Here is a 22,454-nt window from a genome sequence, read left to right as displayed (position 1 = left end):
ATTACTTCACTTACAGAAAAGCTATTTATTTATATGACACATAATCAATCCTCTTTCAAATCAAACCAAAGATTTGTAACAACATTCATATATATATCTTCAGTTCTTTATATGATATCACACTGGTTCCAGTTAAAAAGGACAACCTGTATTATTAAATGCAACCTGCGATATTAAATGAAGTTGAATACGTTATACGTATTTTATTACTTAGTACCGTAACAAAAAGGAAATGTTAAACAGGAGAAACGTCCATTTGTGTTCCAATCTACTTTCAATTGTAAGTAGTTTTATTTATTGAGTATTTCTACGCTGTGATATAAATATTATAAGCATATCTATTAAAGATTAAATACTGTTAATTGCAGAGAAACATTACTTGTAGTAAGTATGTAGCTAACTTACTTCTTGTTTTTACATTTAATAATACGTGCGAGCGAATGGTTGATGAATATTCTCATGTTATGTTACATTGTTTTGTAAATGATTATAAAGTTTGATATAAAATTTATGATAAATCAAAAAATGTTATTTTATTCATCCCTTGACGTAATATTTCGTGCGTGACAATCTGTTGAAAATTGTTTGTGTGTAAACATAGTCGACGTATTACAAATGTATGTGTGTAAATTCACATGTAAGCTACTTTAACATCATTTTTTAATTTTATCACTGCAAGGAAAAAGAATTTATGACGTGATCAACAGAAAAACGATGAACGAAAAGCTTATATTGATCGCGTATATATAGCATGTAATAATATCAGGAGTACAAGAGGTTTCTTAAGCTTCAAAGCTTTATTTATTGCATGTATTGTCAATGATTATATTTTTTAAACTTACATTAATGTTCCTTTTAACAATTTTCAGAAAACAAAAGTTATACAGTTAAATATTATTACATGTTTCTTGAGAACCAGGAGATGGACAAATTGCATAACATACATCTTTTTGAGGTGGCCTTTGTAGGGGATGTGCCAGTAGTTTAGCCATACTGTCATGCAATTTTGCTGCGTTCCTTCCTACCTCTAATATGTATGAAAAATTTGTTGTATCCAATTTTGCTATTTCAGAATAAACTTCTTCGCATAAATTTTCTGAGCAAGGTGGTTCATGTACGTACAATACATCTATAAAAAAATATGGATTTCTTGTAAGAGTATCTAAAGGTCTTTTATCAATATGAAATTTTGGTACACTGTTGGAGCGTGAATACACTAAAATTACTCTAACAACAAATGTTGGAACAGCTGTGTCATGTTCTTTTGTTGGTAGAGGTAAGTTTTGTTGTATTTCATCAAACATTTGTCCAAAATCGTATGATTTTTTATCTTCTTCTAGAAGATCATCATTAATAAGATTCAAGTGATTAACAATGCTGTTGGTGTTATTGGTAAAATCGCATATCCATTGAGAGCTGTGAGAATTCAAAATCATTAATGCATATTCATGACTATGTTGAATGATAGATTTAATGTAAATAAAATTTTCAATAGTTCGTTTTATCATAAACAGAGGCATATAGCTAGCTCCTGTAGAAAGTTTAAAAGGAGTACAATTTCTCTCCCTTGTCGTATCGATTACGAATAGAATTTTCTCAGGTAAATTCATTCCTGACAAATTTCGCACCAACGTGTTATCTTCATCGGAGTATGATGACTTGAGATCCGGAATAAAACACGAAGCGCTACCAGTGTTACTCATTTTCTACTGGATGTAGGTTAGCATCTCCGAGAATTTTGTTAACAGGTTAATATCATTCGTAGGTCGTTTTCTATGCATTGTTTTCCTATTACAACAGTAATTCGTATAAATTACTAATATAATATGTGTATATGTATTTGTATGTATGATATGATATGTATGATATGTATGATGATTTTCGTGTGATACATAAACCTGGTCGGCCAGTTAACTTACATATGTCTGACATTATTGCATGCAAACGAGAATATGAAAGCGAATAAAATACAATTGGTCTTTTCCTCGTAAACAATTGTTTTGTTTCACAGTGCTTCTGATTGACTTTAAGCATATAGCACAACACGAAAGTTTCTCGATACAATATGCTTGCTTTGAAAGATTATGGTAGTAGTGATGATAACAGTGAATCTGAAAATGAGAGTGAAATTAAAAAGAATGAGGTTAACTGTATTGTTGACTCTACCAACGTTTCTGTCGTTAATTCTATTTCTGCAGGAAATTTGACTGCGTCTACAAATATGCAAATTTGTTCTGCACCAGAAGTGATACCAACGGTGAATATTCGTTGATAAATTTTTTTCATTAATTCACATAGGTTAAAAATTAGTTTTATGTTGCATTGATTCAACCAGGATTATTTAAAATTACAAACAATTTTGAAATTATTCTCTTAAATAGTACAGTAATTAATACTTGTTATAATCGTTCTACTACAGGGAACTGAGTTATGTATGAATCATGTAGATTCAACTGTGAAAGAAATAATGCACAACCCTAAATATGAAGAACTGTTTGCACCGGATGTTGGTCCAGAAAATCCATTTAAAACGCAACAGCAACGTGCTGTAAAAAATATGCTTTCTGGATATGTAGAGAAAGCTCATATAAGTGAATTTCAGTTTGAAAATCAAAGAAGAACATTTGCCAGTTACGGTATGTATTATAATAATAATAGTGTAACGATAGGAATCTTAGAAGGAACCATGCATTGCAATACGATTATAGGTTTTTGCAAATGTATTTTATAGGATATGCACTAGATCCGACTGTAGATGGTAGTGCAGACGAGGGTAAAACAATTATTGGTGCAAAAGATGCAGCTGAAGAATCTGGTGGTAAAACTGTATTTGAAAGTACAACATTAAGGGCTTCTGATAAAAGAAAACGTCACAGAAATGATGATCCTGCAGATATTGAAGGATTTTTGGGTCCATGGGGTGGATATGTGGATGAAAAACGAATTATCAAACCAACTGAGGAAGAAGCTGCAGAATTAGAAGAAATATTAGCGAAAAGAAACAGAAGGGGAAAACCAACAGAGGAAAAACCACTTGAAGAAAAAACAGTATTACATAGTACTATCGTGATAACTTTTAAATATGTAAATTATTTGAATAACAAGAGAAATTTTGTAATTATGATTAAACTCTTTTTAGTTAAAGATAGTGTGGATTATCAGGGCAGATCATTTTTACACGCGCCACAGGATGTTGGGGTAAATTTGAGGTCAGAGTCACCACCTGACAGATGTTTCTTACCAAAAGCACAAATTCATACTTGGGAGGGACATACCAAAGGTATTTCACAGATCAGATGGTTCCCACATACTGCGCATTTGTTACTTTCTAGTAGTATGGATTGTAGGGTGAAGGTATGTATTCGAACTCTCTGTGAAAAGTAATATGAAAAACAAATGTCAAGTTGTAATGTTGTTTATATGGTATTAATTATAGTTATGGGAAGTTTATAAAGACAGAAGATGTATCCGAACTTATTATGGTCATCGTCAAGCTGTAAGAGACATAAGCTTTGATAATGATGGGAAAAGATTTTTGTCTGCTGGATATGATCGTTATGTAAAATTGTGGGATACAGAAACTGGTGCTTGCGTAAGTCGATTTACGAGCAGAAAAATTCCATACTGTGTGAAATTTAATCCTGATCCAGATAAGCAACATTTGTTCGTAGCGGGGACCAGTGACAAAAAGATTATCTGTGTAAGTTATAAACATTATATTCTGATGTTTGAGAGATTTTATAAATGTCAGTTTCACAGATAATAAATTATGTGTGCCTTTTACAGTGGGATATACGTTCCGGTGAGATAACACAAGAATATGACAGACATTTGGGAGCTGTAAACACGATAACATTCGTAGATGAAAATCGAAGATTTGTAACGACTTCGGACGATAAAAGTCTGAGAGTATGGGAATGGGATATACCGGTCGATATGAAATACATAGCTGATCCTTCGATGCATTCTATGCCAGCAGTTACACCCTCTCCTAATCAAAAGTGGCTGGCGTGTCAGAGCATGGATAATAAAATTGTTATATTTTCTGCATTAAACAGATTTAAAATGAATCGTAAGAAAACATTTACGGGTCACATGGTCGCTGGCTATGCGTGCGGTTTGGACTTTTCTCCTGACATGAGGTAATAAAATTGTTATTAATTCCTGTAAAATTCTTTTGGCATAGCACAATTTAATTCCCTTATTCTAATTTTAAGTTACCTTGTATCGGGAGATGCGGATGGAAAATGTTATATTTGGGATTGGAAAACGACAAAATTGTATAAAAAATGGAAAGCACATGATGGTGTTTGTATCGACGTATTATGGCATCCTCATGAACCTTCGAGATTAGCCACAGCTGGTTGGGATGCAAAAATAAAATATTGGGATTAAAAGAATTGTAGATCGTGTTTTTACAAAATTTATTGTGCTTTCTGTTTATTCTTGTATTTGTATTTTATATAACGTGTATAAATAGATTTACTCTGTACATATATTTTCAATTGCGTACCATTAATAAAAATACATAATTATAAAAACGTAGAAATTTTCAATTTTTGAGCGACGACTCGTTGATACGATATAAAATGTACGTAAATATATTACTTTTTTAAATAATAAATCACCGTATTAAATACTTAAGAAAAAGATGTTACTGTGATAGTTAGTTAACAATTTTTATTACATTTTTTTTACGTTAAATTTCTGATTACGTTTCTGATTAGACGCAAGCGATACATGCAAGTGTATATATAAGGGTAATACACTTCATTGACGATTATTTAATTTTTTTACAAGTAGTTGAAATGAAAATATTACAGTCCCGTTTAAAGTAAATGCTAAATCTTAAATAAGCTACATCACAAATATTTTTTAAATACTTTTTAAATAATAAATTACTAATTCTATTATTTCATGGCGGTCGTAAAAATCAATAATACGCATCATGATGTCCGCCGTTTTTGTTTCATACGTCGTTACGAATTTGTTTACTGTCCTCATCAAATTAGATCCTTTGAATCTAATTGTTAGATTTACGAACGCTTAACACTATACACATACATATATGCTCCCTTCAAAATTATTGGAATCTAACATGATAAACCGATTCATGCAAATATCTTGAAACTGTATAAATATCTATCAAGAGTCTTTACTAAATAGGAAGGTAACAGTAACTTTTTACTTATATATATAAGTATTTAGGTATATCTTTTTCCAATACGAACTCCAGTTATACGAATAAATTTATTAAATTGTTCAAGTATGTTGTACATATGTATATGTTTTCAACATCTTCGTTGAACACGTGGCTTTCGTGTCTGTGTCTATGTCATATGAGATGTGAGATTGTTTTCTCCGTTTTATTAAAAAAGATATAAAGATTGGAATAATCGAATCGATCCAAGGAAATCTATTTATTCGCCTCATCAAGAGTACCATTAAACAACGCGAAATTACATTACATTACAACGAGTATTACATTGTGCCCTTCTATATATAATCGCATAAATATCATTAAGGAAGGTGACAATGTGTCTTTAAAAATATACGTAACATGATAGGTTTAATATAGAAATGGACGGTCCTGGCTTAGGATACTCGTATCATCTCCCTTCTGCAGGATGGAATTTTCGAGTTAGAAATGTACTTTCACAGTTCAGTGATCTCTTTAGTGAATTTAATAAATACATTGCACCTGCCTATCATCATGATCGATGTGAAAGGTACTTATCTCTGTTTCCATCAATTATTATGTACGCACATATTGTTTACTAATAATGGTTTTATTTTCTAGATCAGTTCAAATGCGACTATATTCTATGCATAAGAGAGAATTTGTTATGGTATTTGCTGCTTTTTTTGCATGTTTTGGATTGGCTGTATTTATTGGACTTGCAGGTAAGTAAGAAGTAGAAGCTATAATTTATAAAAATATGTTTCCTTTTGTCATTGTTATTCCTTTTATGATGATGATTTGTTATTAATATAGGCCCTCCTATCACCTCCATGAGCGAACAAAGAGCTCATGTAAATGGCAGTGAAGTTGCTACTGGTCCTTTTATGATGAAGACTCCACTATTATCTACGTACAGTCAACAGCTATGGGTCATCGCAAAGTTATTAACATCTAATAATGATGGTAATACAACTACAAAATGAAAAAATTTTTAAGAAATAATAAAATTGAGATTATATGCTTTGAATTTTACAGATGAAAGATATGACAAAAGTTTTCAAATAAGCATCTCCATAGATGGTATCACAATTGATCATAAACTCATACCTGTTTTGTCCTCGGAAGCTGGCCATAATAGGTACGTCTAGAACCTGTATAGCACAGTTCACTGTTTGACAAGATTATACAATGTTAAATATTTACTATTATATGTTTTCTCTTTATAGAACCAGACACTTAAAATGTGAAAGACAAACGTGCGAAGAACTTGTAGTTGCTCATCTAGGATTTCTCGATTACAGTTATTACATTATTACTGTTCATTTTCATGGGCTCGAGAGCTTCCACCAACGTTATAACATACGCGATCTCACATTCTACGTCAGTAAGCACTATATGAAATAAAATGACTATATTATAAGATTTTTCAGAATCGAAATAATCGCATTTGATAATGTTCTTACCTGTTCATAGTTCAAGAATTACAATCCAGCGTTTACGGAGTTCGAGATTTGGTTTCGATTTATCTTTTTGTTAATTGCATTTGGAGTTATGGTAAAGAACAATTTTGTGTAATATATATTCGCATATTACTTGAAAGGAAACATTATGCCATATATGAATGTTATCAATTTTTAGTGCTGGTTTGGACATTCTCTACGAAAGTACCAATTACACGATTGGTCAATAGAACAGAAATGGATTTCTATACTCCTTCCTTTGTTAATTTTGTATAATAGTAAGATGTTAAAAATTAACTTATGTTTTTACACATTTTCAAGTAACTAATTTATTTCACTTTCTTTATAGATCCATTATTTCCAATGACGTTTTTAGTGAACTCTTGGGTACCTGGTATGATAGATGCAATTTTACAGACGACGTTCCTTTGTGCAGTCCTTATGTTTTGGTTATGTGTTTACCATGGTTTAAGACAAGTATGACATTTCTTTAATTGATATGACCTAGCAGAATTTAAATCATGGTATTGTTTGTACTTATGAATCTTACATTTTGATAGAATGAAAGGCGTCTTATTACATTTTATTTACCAAAAGTTTTGGTAGTGGGTTTACTATGGTGTTCCGCGTTTATTTTAGCAACATGGTTGCGCTGTACAGAATTAGAAGATCCCACTTATAATTATGTTCTAGATACATCAAATTATTTTGTAAGTTATCAAGATAATTGATAGTTAAATCTTTGGCATGCAACATTTTTAGTTGATACTTAAGGATCTATATGATTATAGGGTTTCAAGGTGTTCTTCTTCACAGTAGGAGGGTTTTACATAGCATATCTTCTTCTTTTAATATTGAGAGCGTACAGCGAATTAAGATCCATGCCGTATTTTGGTATGATTTCAAATGATATATTATCTTTCTCCTTTGTTTCTCCTTCTTCTATTCTGTTTCTGTTTTCCTTCATTTCTATGTTGTTTCTCAGATCTTCGTTTACGTTTCTTAACACTGCTTGCCGCTGTGGTTTCGTTGGTTTGTGGTTGTGTGACAGCACGACAATTTGGAGCTGGTATTTTCGAAGACAGCTTTGCCTCTCGTCTCACCACCTATTATCGTTCATCCGCGCAATTTATGGCTTTATACGGTCTTCTAAATTTTTATCTATATACGATGGCTTATGTATATGCACCGGCGTATCAACAAGTATATGGTCAACGTGAGTATCTTTAAAAGAATAAAATATTCCTTCTGCAGATCATTGTATTATTAATTCAATCGACATTAGATTCTTCTATAACTAAGGACAACCCCACGTTTTCTATGATCAACGATTCCGACGAAGAAGTCATATATGGATCAGATGAAGAAAGTCGACGACCTTTAACGTCACGAATTGTGAATAATAATAATTAATAATTAATCGAATTAAATTTATTACTGTGAACGAGGAAGAAGCATTTTTAAAGCAAAGGATGCGGTAACGACATAATGTCAAAAATATCAATCGTAAATATGTTGTAAAATAAAATACATGGAAACGAATAATTTATCCTAAGCGAAACTTAATAACATGTAATTCGTTATTTGCACGTATTTGTGTACATACAAGATGTATTATACTTTCACTCAATGCATAAAATTTTAGTTACAAGTTACTTGTTCCTTGACGTGTGATATTATGTATGTTTTTCTTATTTTTGATCGACTAATATATCAATAAGATACCCTAACTGTATTGTGTTAGAATGTCTGACGATAAATATAATAGAGATGTAAGTGCATCGAGTGACATGTGAAAACAAGCGTGAAAAAACGATCAAGTATATTTCGTCTTCGTAATGTTGGTCGTATGCGAGAACAAAGGTTTTATTGTATTCACTATTGCTCGCTAATACTAATGTATAATGTATGTAATTACTCTTGAATAACATAAATTGAGAACATTTTGTGTATTAACAATTATAATCCTAAACTATAAGTCGAAAAGAGAATAACTGTTTTATTATTTTGTTATATTTTTGTCAAGTATCAAAATTATCTGTATAAATATGTTTCCCGATTGATATAAAACATATAAAAGTTTAGCGTATTTAATTGTCACAACCTTTAGCCGTTTTGCAAAAGCTATTTAAGAATACTCTCTTTTACATAGCAATTCATTGCAAAAACAATAAATATAGCAAGACACGTATTAATATCAACCGATTCAAAATTTGAAAGTCGGGGAAAAACGGAAATCAATGTGCTACACGGAAGTATTATACATATGTATGTATTTACTACGTAGAAGCACGCGCGAGATGCATGTGTGTGTGTGCGTAAGCCACATAATCATATAAAGTGTAACGTGTAACGTTCATTTTTGATTGTTTGAATCATTATTAAAATAAATAACCCGTACCTCATTTTACTTTTTCTCGGTAAGTCTAATACAATAATGTTCCTAGTAAATTTACTTACAATGTTCCGGTCAAAGTATATTGACTCACATAAATAAGATGTATATACGTAAGTAAATGCGTTGACTTGTGAAAGGTTATAACAAACAAAACTGTTAAGTCTCTAGAAATTACTATTAGCTTACACTTTTGGACGTAAAATGATTATTTCTAAGTACAAATACTGATTAGTATCGTTTAAAATTCGATTGAAAGTAATGTATATAAAATTATTTTAGATAAACACGTTTATAGAAAATGCCGAAGTCAAAAGAGTTTGTATACACGGATAATGACAGTACTGATGAGGTATTGCTATCAAACTTATAGTATATTTATATTAAATATTATATTAAATTATATAAATAATGAACATGCATATGTTAAATAATATCGAATAAGATTGATATAGTACTCCTTTGAGTTTAAAATACATGTAAATACAGAATACATACATTATATATTTTTTCTTTTTGTTCTTTATTATATAAGGAAATAAAGCCAAAGAGGCAGAAGAAAGAAATTGAAGATAAGAAAGGGAAGGTATCAAAAAAGATGCCAGAGAGAGAATCTAATAAAGATGAAGATACTGTATGGGATTTGGGAAATAATCGCCAAATTAGTATAAGAGACTTTAAAGGAAAATTATATGTTGACATCAGAGAAATGTATTACGATAAAGAAGCAAATTTAAAGCCTGGAAAGAAAGGTACTAATACATTTTTTGTATGCGTTTATATGTCGTAAATAACAATGATTGAAAAATATTTTATTCTTTATGTAGGTATTTGCTTAAGCATAGCTCAATGGCAAAAGTTACTATCTGTTGTGGATGATGTCGACAAAGCAGTAAAGTCTAAATCCTGAATATTTATCTTCTTCTGTATCTAGTAAATATTTCAATGGTTTGGGATTATTGAATATTTAATACATGTCTCTATTACTATTTATAGACAAACTACACTACATTTTATATATAATCTTTAGTTACAGTCATGTATCAGTTTGTTATATCCATGAAATAGTATTTTCAATAAAACATGTTTTCCATCTTATGCATATGTCAAAGCAATTTAAAAACTTATCACTACTTTTATCTTCTATTCACAAAATTAACTTTTATATAATACAATAACTATAATATTATTATAGTTTCTCAGGGAATTAAATAATAATAAAAATATACGGAATATTTATGTTATACAGCATACACACACACACGCGCGCGCACACACACACACACACACACACGATGTTTTATGTTTCTGTACAATTTTAAAAAGTTAAAATACTTAATCATTAATCATTGTTCATGCTGGCCCATGGACTGAAGTTAAAAACTTATCCAGATCTAAATTGTTCAACAGTGTTTGTGGATCTGTTGTGCATTGCTGTTTCTCAGTCTACGAATAAAAAGAAAAGGGAATGAGACAAAGAATAACAGGTAAACTTTTTATGAAGTTTTATGAACGAACAAAGAAGCTTAAATTGATCACAAACCTGTTTGCTTTCTTTCAAATCTGAAACCTTCCTTTTTGAAATCTTTGCAGCAGTGTTGGCTGAAATTATTAATTTATTAAATCTATGCTATTAATAAACAAATACTGCTACTTAAACTAAAATTACCTTTATTAACTCCTCGAATTCCGTTTACGTTCAACCGTTTTTTACTATTGTGCAGTATCTTGTTATTTCTTTCATTCATGACAGTAGCAGTTTTAATAGCGACTTTTTTCACACAATTTTTTGTGCACACAAATGATTCGTCCAAAGGGGACGAAGTTGCTAAAGGTTTCACGTGCATTCCTTTTTTGGTTGAAGTATCGATAAACGGGTTGTTTAGTGTTTCACAATTATTTTCATGCTTAATTGGTGATTTCTTGCTTCCTAATCTTTTTCTAGTCTTTGGCGGCAAATTAAATATCTCTTCATAGTCAGTGGCAGTCATTACTTTAATTGTTTCATCGCAATTTTTATCGTTCAAGACAATATTAATTTGGAATTCTAATTCATGATTGCTATGTCTACGCCTTCTTTTTTTGGAAGATGCATTTTCGTCATATAGGAAATGATATTCCACCGAGTTAGGAATAGTTACATTAAGATCCATTTTACGATTATATTTCATACATTGAGATTCGGCTATATACTCGTGCTTATACGTGGGAACGAGCTGCAAGCACTGAAGAACGCGCGATAAACTCTTTGGATTTTCCGAGTTGGTATTTTCTGTGGTTGTATTTCTAACGGTATCGTGTATTTCAATAGAAGGAACATCATTATTTTTTTGATTAATCGAATATTCGATAGCATTTGATACCCCTTCCCTCCTAAATACTTGTTCCTCGTCACTAAACAAATCTCGCTTTACTTGATCAACTTTTGATTTTAATAAAGTACTTGTTGTTTTACCACTATTATATTTCGGGTATTCCCTTAACTTATATGTATCTTCTCTATTATAACTGCAGTCGTTTCTTGTACCATTGCATTCATTCCCATGTAAAATAACTTTATTAATGGTATTACTGTCGCCTTTTTCAATTTCCGTGTCAATCTCGTTTCGCATTTCTGGATTCCCTGTCACATCTAATTTTACTATTCCTCTGTTTTCCGTAATTTTCGATTTATAAGTTTGATTTTCCATTTTAAGCGCATTAGCTTGTTGATATACATTAACTTCAACATCACTCATAATGTTGTCAACCGCTATTTCGATGATTCTTTTGGTGTCATTTTCGAGTGCTAAATCATTATTTTGTACATGCTTATTGTCATTATCTTTTTCTTCTGAATCTTCCAAGTTATATAGTTTACTTTCTGATGCACCATCAATGGATGAATGCTTTGTGCATTTGTCATCGTCATTATTATTACTATTACTATTATCATTATTATGTTTATTATTGCTGCTATTCATGCCAGCATTACTAGCATTGTAGTTATCGATATTATTATCAGTGTCGTCACAATTATTGTCACTATCATCACTATATTTGTTGTTATTATTGTTGTTGTTGCTATTATTATTATTACTTGTATTATTTAGGTTATTGTTAGGATGATTTGATTCTTCCATCCACTTTTTTCTTTTCTTCTTTCTTTTCATCTCACTGAATTTATTCTCACTCTTCTGACTATATTTGTACTGATTGCTCTTTTTCTTTAAACTAATATTATTCTTACCTCTGAAAATGATTCGACCTTGCTGACTTTTATCTCTGGTAAGATTAGTTTTAGGTATTTCACGAAATTTTGCTATCATACGTTGTCTTTTTGCCTCCAATTGGACAACTAACTTTTTATCTATAGTTAGAGAGCTTTGCCTTTTTTCCATGGAAGAATGTTTTATGGATTTAGTTGGTTTAAAAGTAATCAAAGAATTCGATCTTAAATGTTGTATATTGATCACTTTGGGCTTCTGTTTAAATCTTTTATTTGTAGAATTTTCCATAATTAAATGTTGATTCGATTTTGAAAAGTTTCGATCTCCCGAAGTTATTAATGCGGAAATTTTCGAAGATAGATTAGTTAGATTCTCTATACCGATCTTTGAACTATTGGGAGTCTCAGAAATATCTGCTTCATTCAAAGTTTCATCTTTGGCAGGTGTTTCTTTCATATTAGTTTTACAATCCTCTTCATTCTTTAATATTGAAAACACTTTTGAGGGTGAGGATTCACATTTTCTTAAAGTAATAATTGCCTCTTCTGCATTGGTTGGTTTAATTTTTAATCCTAGAGTATTATTTTCTGAAATTGTTGAACATTCAGTTCTTTCTTCGTTTATTGTTTCTACAACATTTTTAATTTTGCGTGTCGAATCGCTATTTATATTGATACAAACTTGATTTGTAATATTTTTGCTTTTTTTATTAAAAGTTTTTAAATTAGTTAAGATAGTTGATGATGGTGACGACGACGACGATGATGATGATGATGACGACGATGAAGACGACGACGACGACGACGACGACGACGAAGACGACGACGACGACGACGACGACGACGAAGACGACGACGATGTTGACGAGGATGGGGATGAAGAGGAAGATAATATCGATGCATCGCTATCATCCGATCCTTCGCTATTCGGCAAATATTTTTCATTATCGACATTCATTTTTTCATACATATCTTTATTCACGTTATGTTGAGTAACACCATTCTCAATACAATCAGTTTTCGTATAATAAGTCGAATCCCGTGAATTAGCTGATATTTTAAGTTCTTTTATTGCTTCTTCTTTCGGCAAATTCTCTTTGATTACTTCGAACTGTGTTATTTCTAATTTCGTAGATACACAAGCTTGATACGTGTTCGTAGAATTGATAATGTTTTTCTGTATAGATTGGTTTGTACATTGTACTGGTACTGTGGATGATTTTTCGATATTATTACCCGGTTTTGTCTGTTTTTCACGTTGATTTTGCTCAGAAGTTGGTTTATAATACGGAGAATAAATATCAAATGTTCCTTTTTTTATATTGTCTGTGGTAGTTTCTTCCGAGATTTTTGGAGTCAATGTAATGCAAGGCGTTTTTGGAAATTCTGGTGTATTTATGAAAGAACGTATTTTAGTAGAATCTTCGCTAAATTTAACAAACGGTGTTGTATTGCTGCTTGGACTGAGCAATCTTGGTGTTGGTGGAACACTAGAAGGATTTTCAAATTTTTTCGGTGTTTCGTGATCGATCATATTAGGTATTTGTACTAATTGCTGTGTAATATCGACAGAAGCTGTCGTAAGTTCTGAATGCTGTGTGGCGTCTATGGAAATGATGTCGTTCTCTAAATATGGTTTCTTCTCAATTCGATTGTATTTATTTAAATTGGTCTTCAACGTTTTCAATTGAGCATACTTTTTCATATTTTTCCTTTCGAATGATAAGTTATTGGCTGTTGTTGTTATCGTTGCATTTTCATGTAAATGATTACTCTTTGCTAATAATTGATGCTGAGCAGTCTTCTGTTCAACAACAAGCTTACTTTTATTTACTGCTGGTTTCACGTTAGAAAAATTTACTTCCAGAGTATTGTTAATCCCAGTGTCTAGAAAGTCTTCCTTCGCTTCGGATGCGTTACGATCTATGCTTTCTATGATCGATGATTCCATTACATTCCATTTTCCCATGGTACATTCGTTTTTTACATCTTGCACAATCTTATCTTCCTTTGGCGAAATATTTTTACTTTTTCCTTTCGATGTGCGTAAATTGCGCTTGCCCTTCTTAGCAATCTTTGTAGAATTCGTTCTCTTGTTACTTGTGGATATATTCGTTCCTTGGTGATCCTCGTCTATACCAATGTGTAGAGCTTTCCGTAAATCTGCATCCCATGTGCCTTTCGTAAGTTCCAGCGACTTGGATTGGATCTTGACAAGTTTGTTTTCCGAAGAAACGTTGATATTTGAACATGGAGAGGCATCGCCTATAATTATCCCAAGTCCGTTATATTTCTCCCATTCGCCCATAAGCTTTGGTACTGGACTTCTCGTCGCTATCGGAAGTTGGCAATGTTTTAATGGAGACTTAGTTTTATGAGTAGATGTGGTAGTATTAGAAAGCGGTGGCGATTTGTAAAGAGAAGTTCTACATACAGATGTAACGAGTTTTGCGGATTCCGAAGAAAAACGCACCCCTTTGTTTTCATTGACCATTTTATCGGATACAGTTGTCTTCATCGGCGTGTTAAAATCAAGAGCTCTTATATGACTGTTTCTTTTTCTTGGTGTTGATAAACTTAATCTATAATTTTTCGATCTACTCCTCAGCAACGACCTCGGAGTACGTTTATTAATGATATCACAATCGGTATTTTTTGAAGCTGAAAGATGGTGATCATTAACGATATTGTTCGTTTTTAACGGAGCAACAACTTTTGCATCCTGAATGACAGATGTCAAGTCAATATCTGATAAGTTTTGATTGCTCTTATTCCAATTAAATTTTATGTATGGAGATAATCCAGAAGTGGATAAGCTAATGTTATCTTCTATATTTATCATAGGCATGCTTGAACTATCTAGTAATGTTTTGGTGCTAGTTTCATTGCTATACAGGGTTATTGATTCTCCAGCAACTGATTTGACGGTATTGGACACTATGGGATTTGTAATTGAATTACCAATAAAATTATTAATATTATGTATGGTTCTGTTTTTCTCTTTATTATTGTTTATTTTGTTATTATCTTCTTTTTGAGATGTGTGTACTTTCGAGGTCGTGGTCGTTGTCGTTGTCGTTGTCGTCATCGTCGTCTTCGCCGTTGTTGTTATTGTCGTCGTAGTTGTTATAGCTGCCATTGTTATTGCACAAGAAATAAAGTTTTTTAAATCGTTTGACGTACTACAGAGTGGTGACGTTACTTTTTGAGCGACATTTACGGTTGTTAGATATAATGTTTCCACGAAATCTTTATTCGTTTTATTGATTATCGGTCCTTTGGGAACAATAGGAATGAACCTCGAATTTGCAGTAGATGTTATTGGACGAGTCAGCGGGTAAGAATTTGTCGATAATATATTATTTATTTCTTCTTTCGAACATATTACCAATGTTGGCATTGTTATTACGTTTTGTTCAGATGTATAATTGTTTATGCTACCTTTTGGTTTCTGTTCTTTATGCTTCGTATGTCGTGACCGTTTTGCCGACGATCTTTTACTCTTTGACTCCATATCATTACCTTGAATCGTTGTAACAACGTTATTACCGTTTTTTTGAGTAGCATCAGTTGTTAATTTTTCAATTTGCCCTGTATCTTTATCAAGAGGAATTTGAAATGTTGGTAATTCTTTTTCGCTATTATTGTCCAACGCACATACAATTTCTTTCGTTCTTTTATCGTTTGCCGATTTGTCGTTAACGATATTTGCGTTTATTATACTTAATACTGCAGCGGCGTTTTGATCTTCCAACATATTATATTCCTTCTCTTGGTCACGTTGTTCGTCTTCATTACGAATATTTTGTTGTCTAGAAGAACTACGAAGTCTGTGCTTTAATGGAATATCTGCATTTATTGTTCCATCTAATTCTGTGGACGATTTGACATCTAATATTATAGATTCTAATGGATTATTGTTGTTTAAAATCACTTCACTTTGTTTATCTTGTGAGCCATCAAGAAACTTTGCTTTTTGTTTAACTTCAATATCTTCGTCATGACTTGCATCAGTTTCTGTGTATGGCCCGATGATTTCTTCAAGAAACTTTTCAAACACAGGATCAGTCTCTGTTGCTTCTACTATTGATTTAATCGTGTTATTTAGTTCCGCCATAATAGAGGTATTTGCTTCACCATTTAGAGGATCATTTAAATTTTCATCTTTCAATGACACATCTGTTGGAAGTATTGCTTTATTTATATTCTCAGCAATTCGCTCTTGTAACTCGGTACGGTTTAACAGCTCTTTCGTTAATAACTATAATACAGATTACAAAAAGTTAAAAATCAATTGAGAAGTTATTGTTATAGAAATCGTTAGTAGTATTATATAAATAATTAGTAATCGCTAGTAGTATTAGATATATCGTCAGTATTACTTACACTAAGATTTTCTATTGGTTCATCATTACTTTCTGATTCAGATTCCAATGTATCATATGGGATAGTTTGAACTTCTGCGCACGAGTAGCTCAATAATTCTTCTGTACTTGTCGCCGCGGTACACTTATCAAGCATGTGCAGATTTTTCATATCGTTTTCTGTACATGCATTACTTGTGACAATATCTTGTATGTTCTGAATGTTCATATCACCGCCTAATTCAAGCATTAAGAGCTAAATGACAATTTCCACATTCCTTTACCCTTACTATCTAACTATGATTATACATATATGTCGAAAAATTATTAAACTTATTGTATTATTGTTACTATCATTTTCATCCTAATTATTGTTATCTTCAAATTGAACAAACCTTCATGTTGTTGTATAGAGCTATTATATTTCCTCTCTTTGATATTAGTGATAGATTTTGATAATTCTAATATATCCATATGACCTGGTAAACTTACCAATGGAGTTGCTTCTACATTATCGAAATTATGTGCTGTAGCAACAAAAAAATGTTAGAAAATTATTAGATCCTAATATCGTATGTATGTCCTTGACCTTGTACCTTTTGATATACCTTGAGCAGAGGGTGAATCAGGTTGTTGTGATGTATTTAATGTTACTTTTGTACGTTTACATCGCTCACGTTCGTTATTACTATAACGTCTTTTACGTGTACTACTACTCGATATTATGGGAGAGCCATTGCATATTTGAGAATTAGTCTGTAAATATGTAAATAAGTGGTACAAAAGTAGCAGGACACATTACGATTATTAATACGGTATTATAGAAATACGAACAACATAACATTTAATCGTAATTAATAAATTTTTATAATTTGTATATACCTGTGAAAGAACATTAACTTTGTTAACACTAAAATCTCCTCCCCAAGATTCTTCAATAAGAAATTTTAACTGTTGGAGTAAGTCTTCACTATGCTTTGACTGGTCGTGATTAGCTATATTGCTAAGGTATTCATGAACTATAAAATAAATACTAGCGGAATAAAACAAACGATATTTTTGTTCGTGAATTTTATATTTGTATTGAAATCTTACCAGTTGAATTAATAGCAAAAAATTTTTCAATGACATCTATTAAGGTCATTCCATTAACTTTAGCACTGAATCGTTTTCCATTTGAAATTACAGTACGGCACTCTTGTAAGTGCGGAGAGGTCTCTAAAAATACTTTAGCAGCTTCCATACATGTTTGACTTTCAAGGTACCCTAAAATTGATTATTTAAAAACTCTCACAAATCATATGTAAGAAAATCCAATGAAACTTTTGAAAAATCTATATACTATGTTGTGTAAATTATACATCCTTTATGCATATATATATATATATATATGTATATGTCTAAAAATAAAATATCACTTGTTATAATAATGTTATACTTATTATATTTAATATCTGTGTGTATTCGGTGCAACATTGATTCGTTCATTTGTGTTACTTTTCTCGTTACTTTTCTTACGATATTTTAGTGTATATAATTAAAGCAATATTATTATTATAAACTTCTAACATGTTGTCAAAGATGATATCACTGAATCTCTGTGTTTTATTGCTTTCTACATTCCCGCCAAATAATAGGTTATCATAATAGGACGCGTAAGATAAGTACATGTCATATTACCCTTACCGAAAACTAATCTAGCTATTTCCGAAGGTAATAATGTTTCCATAATGCTTATCGTCATTTGAAGTCTGCAATTATCATTGAGAAGTTATAATCATTTTTAGAAATGCTCAAACAAAACGTATCACAGCATAGTGTACAGACACTTTGAAACAATATTATAATACAAATCTTGAGGGATGTTGAATGGAGTATCTTTTACGCGAAGCAATGTTACCACCATTGAAACTATTTATATTTTCCTCCATATCAGTGAAAGTGGAAGGAACTTTTTATAAATTTAAGCATTTCGTAAGTAAGTACGTCCTAGATGTTATTATACATTGTTAGTTGTTTAGACGGAAATACGAAAACATGTCTTCTAGTAATACAGTATATGATATATCATTGTACAGCGTTTAATATTATCTGATATTATGTATTGTTTATCAAGGTTCAACAGGATTACCCCTTATTATTTACGACAAAAGTAATCATTCTGCATTATTTAGTAAGAACCTGTATGTACTTTGAAATATTGCAAGCTATAAACACAGTCGTGATTGTTATAAGTAATTACTATATATAATGTGTTTTACTTAAATTTAATTTTTTTAGATTTTTAAGAAATGGGAAATTGGCAAATGGAGGTTGGAAGAATGATGTCATACATATTATTTCCCATTGGTATTTATTACTATTTGAATCAAGCAGAAAGTATCGAAGAATGGGTACAGAATGAGAAGAAAAAGTTTGAGCCTATGAGTAAAGAACAACATGCTCATTTAATGAATTTTATCGAGGAATGTAATGAGAAACGACAGTTGAAACGTATTGCAGAAATAGAAGCGCAATATCAAAAAGACTAGACTAGGTTGATCAAATTTAACGTACACATATAATTTTAATTTAAAGCAAATGAGTAAACATAAATGTAAACGTAAATATAAATCCGTTTATTATTTCTATTATCTTTAATAATAGTATTATGTAATATTAATAAATTGTTAACTGATTATATTTGAATTGTCTATATGTACTTCATCCCATATTGTACTTTATAATGGTATTCAATTATTAATTACATATAATAAAGATTATGAATAACAACGATGTAAACAAATGTTATATACACACACACACACACACACACACACACACACACAAAAGTATACGATGAATATTTGATTGTAATATCGTATTTCGTAACAACGAAATTTCTGATTGAAACACTTAATTAAAATGTGGCATAAACTGAAAATGATTTGATTTATTGTGCAAATTGAATACTATTTTTCATACAATACTTGAAACCACAGACGAGTATACAGTTAGACCTTGCATCTTATGGGATATCGTGTACCATATTCTAAAATACCGATCGTGTAAAAAAATCGGAGTGTTTCTTACGCCCTCTGCGATTTACAGTAGTGAGTGTAGGAATTATATTCAATGCAACTCATAAAGTTGGTAAAGTAACAGACGAGTGTGGTAAACTGAACAAAAGTAAAAATTTATGGTAAAAATATCCCTCTGGTTACGTGTTACACTAGAAACGATATGCACATATGTATGTACACATGTATACATATATTACAATGCGCTTTAAAATATTTAACAATTTAACGACAACGATTAAATTCTCTTGAGATAATTGCAATCATACATCGATTAAAAATGTATTTGCAAACTTATATTTTTTATTACAGCATAACAAATATGTTATCAATTTCTGAGATCTTATCCACACTGTTACGGAGATTCTGAAAAATACTGTCTTATAAACCAAGTAACGACAATGACAATAATTGGAAATATCTTCAAGTGAAACGATATGTATTTAGTTGTTTGGGAAAAGTTGCGGCTCGTCACTCTGATGAGTTTTTATAAAACTATTATTCGTATCTTATAGAGCAGCTAAACTTAAATTTATTCGAGTCATGTTAAGAAAAGAGCTTCTTAAAGAAGACTCGGGACAATATTCTGTTTTATTTGCAGAGATATTTAAATATACCGAAAACTAAATGTATACCAAAATCGGAATAAATTAGATAGGTAGATGAATGCGTGCGACAAAATAGAAAAATTTTGAATGCCGAAGACTTTGTTAATATATCAATATATATTTTTATACCGATTTGAGAAAGGTAGGAAGGAAGAATATCTCAATTTGGTATGTATATTAATTTATTTTTCATGTTCGCCGATTCCTTCGAAACGGCTTAACGAATCGGAATATGATCCTTTTTGCATCTTGTAGGGCATGTTCTCCGATTGACCCTGTTAAAAAATGTTTTTCGATTTGGTCATCGTAATCTATCTCTTTTTTTTAAATTAATATTTTTGCACCGATTTCATGCTGTGTTCATCGGTTTCCCCGGGACGGCTTGACCAATCAGGGTGATTGCTTTAGCATCTCGTAGGGTATGTTACGCAATTTTTTGCATTCGTTTTTTGTAAACTATTCTTTTTGCAAAAATTCAATTTTTATCAAATTATGTAAAATCAAATTTACTTATATGTAACACACGTGTTTGCTTGACGCACATATATTATATGTATATATATGTACAAAAAATAAATGCAAATTAACCGTTGATAATTACTCATTACTTTTCTAAAAAACTGTTGGATTGATAAGTTGCAATGATTTATAAACATGAGACATATGTGACATATCTAAATCAAATATTGCCGTGAACTAATAGAAATCATATCAAGGGATGACATACTGTGCAATATTTGTATAAACTATCTATATAATGCAAATAAAACTAATTACTATAGTTACGTGTACCTATACTGAAAATACGATCAAGTCACGATAACTAATTCATGATATTGATATGAACAAAAGATATTTTCATATAGTGAATATATGAAAGGTTTTCCATATAAAATTACCATCTTTTTAGTTGTACCATGATTATAAAATATCGTATAACATTGAATTTCATATTATTAATTGTTTACTAAATTACTTCTAATTGACATCATTATCTTCACAGACTAAAATTTAATTTTTTTTCTTTTAAATTTATCGGTGAAAATATCAAAATAACTTTTATAAAGTCAAGCAGATATTTCGTTTCTTAGAAATCCATACTTAAACTCTTTACTTATTACTAGATATTATACATATTACATCGAGACTTTCAAATGTAATGAGATAAGAGTACAAGTACCTATTGAAATTTTTGTACAAACACAATCATACATTTTTCACATCCAATTTGTCGTGATAGTTACATCCCCTCGAGTTTCTTATCAGTTAACGGTTAAATAGATGTTGCACACATTGCATGTACAATGTACAGTCTACAATACGCATACATACATACACACATACAAGATGGCCAAGTAAGGCTGTATCCTCTAATAAGATAATCATCGCTATTAGAGTAAGATCAACCACTATTTTTCAGGCACTTGCGACAATCTTGTAAAGAAATACAGGCTGCAACCAAATAATATGTCAAGCGGGTGGAAGGTGATTCCTTGCGAAGAAATAAGAAAGAAATATAGAATAATATTTTTTCGTCCGAGGCTTGGTTTTCGACAAAAGATCAAGTTTAAAAATTTATCAAATATTCTTGAACACGGCTAATAATAATAATGATAATAATAAAATATTTTCTCAAGAGGCTTTGTTTCCGAGAAAAATAATTTTGGAAATTTATTCAAACTCTATCTTTTTGAGCATGAAGCAAGAAGAGAACTTAAACAGAAAAATGTTATTCCACATATTTTACTTCTTTTATAATCAGTCAGGTTGAAGTATACTTGACAAATTTTCAGACTTCCGTTCTTAGTCTTACTCTATAGGTATACAAAACTGTGCTAAACTTACCGCTCAGCAGACACTTTTATATTATTTATCATGTATAGAAGCTTTACTTTGTTACATTGTTGAGAAACAAATCGTTTTCAATCGTTTTCAGAGTGATTTTCGTGCGAAGCGTTACCATCAGACTTAGACTTAGTTTCTATGTAAATAAAATATTCGAAAAATTATTCATTAATTACACGCTCGGAGTGTCCGCCTTTTCCCTTTATCGTTCATATTATAGATGACTAACACGATATAGCGTTAAACTTATATATATATATATATATATATATATGTATATGATATTGCATTAAAAGTCGATGTGCAAAACCTTTTCGCGTATCTACCGAGAGC

The 22,454-nt window shown here is 31.1% G+C and overlaps 6 protein-coding genes across 15 annotated transcripts; 4 read left to right on the top strand and 2 right to left on the bottom strand.

Moving 5' to 3' along the window:
* Positions 1–9: 9 nt before the first annotated feature.
* Positions 10–2,068, bottom strand: LOC122566831 (BRISC and BRCA1-A complex member 1-like). Of its 2 annotated transcripts, XM_043724646.1 has the most exons (3): positions 1,920–2,068; positions 945–1,788; positions 10–672 (listed from the first exon to the last, which is right to left on the bottom strand). In XM_043724646.1, the coding sequence occupies exons 2-3, from the start codon at positions 1,701–1,703 to the stop codon at positions 670–672; spliced, it is 762 nt and encodes a 253-aa protein (XP_043580581.1). In that variant the 5' UTR covers positions 1,704–1,788; positions 1,920–2,068; the 3' UTR covers positions 10–669. The 2 variants fall into 2 exon arrangements, with proteins under 2 accessions (XP_043580581.1, XP_043580580.1); XM_043724645.1 differs by lacking the exon at positions 10–672 and having other exon boundaries at positions 783–1,788.
* Positions 1,596–4,538, top strand: LOC122566826 (pre-mRNA-processing factor 17). 3 transcript variants are annotated; one of them, XM_043724629.1, is made up of 8 exons: positions 1,596–1,719; positions 2,012–2,257; positions 2,420–2,636; positions 2,732–3,058; positions 3,140–3,354; positions 3,437–3,700; positions 3,787–4,142; positions 4,218–4,538. In XM_043724629.1, exons 2-8 carry the CDS (start codon positions 2,066–2,068, stop codon positions 4,393–4,395), a joined length of 1,749 nt encoding a protein of 582 aa, XP_043580564.1. In that variant the 5' UTR covers positions 1,596–1,719; positions 2,012–2,065; the 3' UTR covers positions 4,396–4,538. The 3 variants fall into 3 exon arrangements, with proteins under 3 accessions (XP_043580564.1, XP_043580563.1, XP_043580565.1); XM_043724628.1 differs by having other exon boundaries at positions 1,607–1,748; XM_043724630.1 differs by having other exon boundaries at positions 1,659–1,748; positions 2,199–2,257.
* Positions 4,539–4,695: 157 nt separating this feature from the next.
* LOC122566827 (transmembrane protein 181) lies at positions 4,696–8,585 on the top strand. Of its 4 annotated transcripts, none has more exons than XM_043724633.1 (13): positions 4,696–5,170; positions 5,579–5,729; positions 5,801–5,904; positions 5,996–6,145; positions 6,218–6,320; positions 6,409–6,562; positions 6,656–6,736; positions 6,821–6,920; positions 6,992–7,119; positions 7,203–7,352; positions 7,434–7,536; positions 7,628–7,858; positions 7,928–8,585. In XM_043724633.1, exons 2-13 carry the CDS (start codon positions 5,581–5,583, stop codon positions 8,053–8,055), a joined length of 1,581 nt encoding a protein of 526 aa, XP_043580568.1. In that variant the 5' UTR covers positions 4,696–5,170; positions 5,579–5,580; the 3' UTR covers positions 8,056–8,585. The 4 variants fall into 4 exon arrangements, with proteins under 4 accessions (XP_043580568.1, XP_043580566.1, XP_043580567.1 ...); XM_043724631.1 differs by having other exon boundaries at positions 5,568–5,729; XM_043724632.1 differs by lacking the exon at positions 4,696–5,170 and having other exon boundaries at positions 5,204–5,729.
* Positions 8,586–8,933: 348 nt separating this feature from the next.
* Positions 8,934–10,135, top strand: LOC122566837 (activated RNA polymerase II transcriptional coactivator p15). The gene is made up of 4 exons (XM_043724668.1): positions 8,934–9,062; positions 9,320–9,389; positions 9,573–9,789; positions 9,865–10,135. The coding sequence occupies exons 2-4, from the start codon at positions 9,339–9,341 to the stop codon at positions 9,945–9,947; spliced, it is 351 nt and encodes a 116-aa protein (XP_043580603.1). The 5' UTR covers positions 8,934–9,062; positions 9,320–9,338; the 3' UTR covers positions 9,948–10,135.
* Positions 10,136–10,274: 139 nt separating this feature from the next.
* Positions 10,275–19,616, bottom strand: LOC122566823 (probable serine/threonine-protein kinase DDB_G0282963). 4 transcript variants are annotated; one of them, XM_043724610.1, is made up of 9 exons: positions 19,574–19,616; positions 17,705–17,875; positions 17,492–17,628; positions 17,206–17,365; positions 17,005–17,136; positions 16,632–16,846; positions 10,707–16,506; positions 10,581–10,639; positions 10,275–10,483 (listed from the first exon to the last, which is right to left on the bottom strand). In XM_043724610.1, exons 2-9 carry the CDS (start codon positions 17,850–17,852, stop codon positions 10,391–10,393), a joined length of 6,744 nt encoding a protein of 2,247 aa, XP_043580545.1. In that variant the 5' UTR covers positions 17,853–17,875; positions 19,574–19,616; the 3' UTR covers positions 10,275–10,390. The 4 variants fall into 4 exon arrangements, with proteins under 4 accessions (XP_043580545.1, XP_043580546.1, XP_043580543.1 ...); XM_043724611.1 differs by having other exon boundaries at positions 19,579–19,607; XM_043724608.1 differs by lacking the exon at positions 19,574–19,616 and adding an exon at positions 18,296–18,583.
* Positions 18,594–19,291, top strand: LOC122566838. The gene is made up of 2 exons (XM_043724669.1): positions 18,594–18,792; positions 18,890–19,291. The coding sequence occupies exon 2, from the start codon at positions 18,901–18,903 to the stop codon at positions 19,138–19,140; it is 240 nt and encodes a 79-aa protein (XP_043580604.1). The 5' UTR covers positions 18,594–18,792; positions 18,890–18,900; the 3' UTR covers positions 19,141–19,291.
* Positions 19,617–22,454: the final 2,838 nt, after the last annotated feature.

The sequence above is a fragment of the Bombus pyrosoma genome, linkage group LG4, assembly GCF_014825855.1.
Source record: "Bombus pyrosoma isolate SC7728 linkage group LG4, ASM1482585v1, whole genome shotgun sequence".
Taxonomy (NCBI): Eukaryota; Metazoa; Arthropoda; class Insecta; order Hymenoptera; family Apidae; genus Bombus; species Bombus pyrosoma.
Note: the sequence above shows the minus strand (reverse complement) of the source record. Positions and strands in the feature narration are given on the sequence as shown.

Excerpts from the sequence above, each read along its gene's own strand:
- LOC122566831 (XM_043724645.1), bottom strand. The coding sequence starts at position 1,703 with ATGAGTAACACTGGTAGCGCTTCGTGTTTTATTCCGGATCTCAAGTCA.
- LOC122566826 (XM_043724629.1), top strand. The coding sequence starts at position 2,066 with ATGCTTGCTTTGAAAGATTATGGTAGTAGTGATGATAACAGTGAATCT. Across the intron at positions 3,059-3,139 it reads AGAAAAAACAGTATTACATA|TTAAAGATAGTGTGGATTAT; the intron begins GTACTATCGTGA and ends AACTCTTTTTAG. Across the intron at positions 3,701-3,786 it reads GTGACAAAAAGATTATCTGT|TGGGATATACGTTCCGGTGA; the intron begins GTAAGTTATAAA and ends TGCCTTTTACAG.
- LOC122566827 (XM_043724633.1), top strand. The coding sequence starts at position 5,581 with ATGGACGGTCCTGGCTTAGGATACTCGTATCATCTCCCTTCTGCAGGA. Across the intron at positions 5,730-5,800 it reads CATCATGATCGATGTGAAAG|ATCAGTTCAAATGCGACTAT; the intron begins GTACTTATCTCT and ends TTTATTTTCTAG. Across the intron at positions 5,905-5,995 it reads TGTATTTATTGGACTTGCAG|GCCCTCCTATCACCTCCATG; the intron begins GTAAGTAAGAAG and ends TTATTAATATAG.
- LOC122566837 (XM_043724668.1), top strand. The coding sequence starts at position 9,339 with ATGCCGAAGTCAAAAGAGTTTGTATACACGGATAATGACAGTACTGAT. Across the intron at positions 9,390-9,572 it reads ATAATGACAGTACTGATGAG|GAAATAAAGCCAAAGAGGCA; the intron begins GTATTGCTATCA and ends TTATTATATAAG. Across the intron at positions 9,790-9,864 it reads TTTAAAGCCTGGAAAGAAAG|GTATTTGCTTAAGCATAGCT; the intron begins GTACTAATACAT and ends TTCTTTATGTAG.
- LOC122566823 (XM_043724608.1), bottom strand. The coding sequence starts at position 18,353 with ATGACGATAAGCATTATGGAAACATTATTACCTTCGGAAATAGCTAGA. Across the intron at positions 17,876-18,295 it reads AATAGCTAGATTAGTTTTCG|GGTACCTTGAAAGTCAAACA; the intron begins GTAAGGGTAATA and ends AATCAATTTTAG. Across the intron at positions 17,629-17,704 it reads TTTTGCTATTAATTCAACTG|TTCATGAATACCTTAGCAAT; the intron begins GTAAGATTTCAA and ends TTTATTTTATAG.
- LOC122566838 (XM_043724669.1), top strand. The coding sequence starts at position 18,901 with ATGGGAAATTGGCAAATGGAGGTTGGAAGAATGATGTCATACATATTA.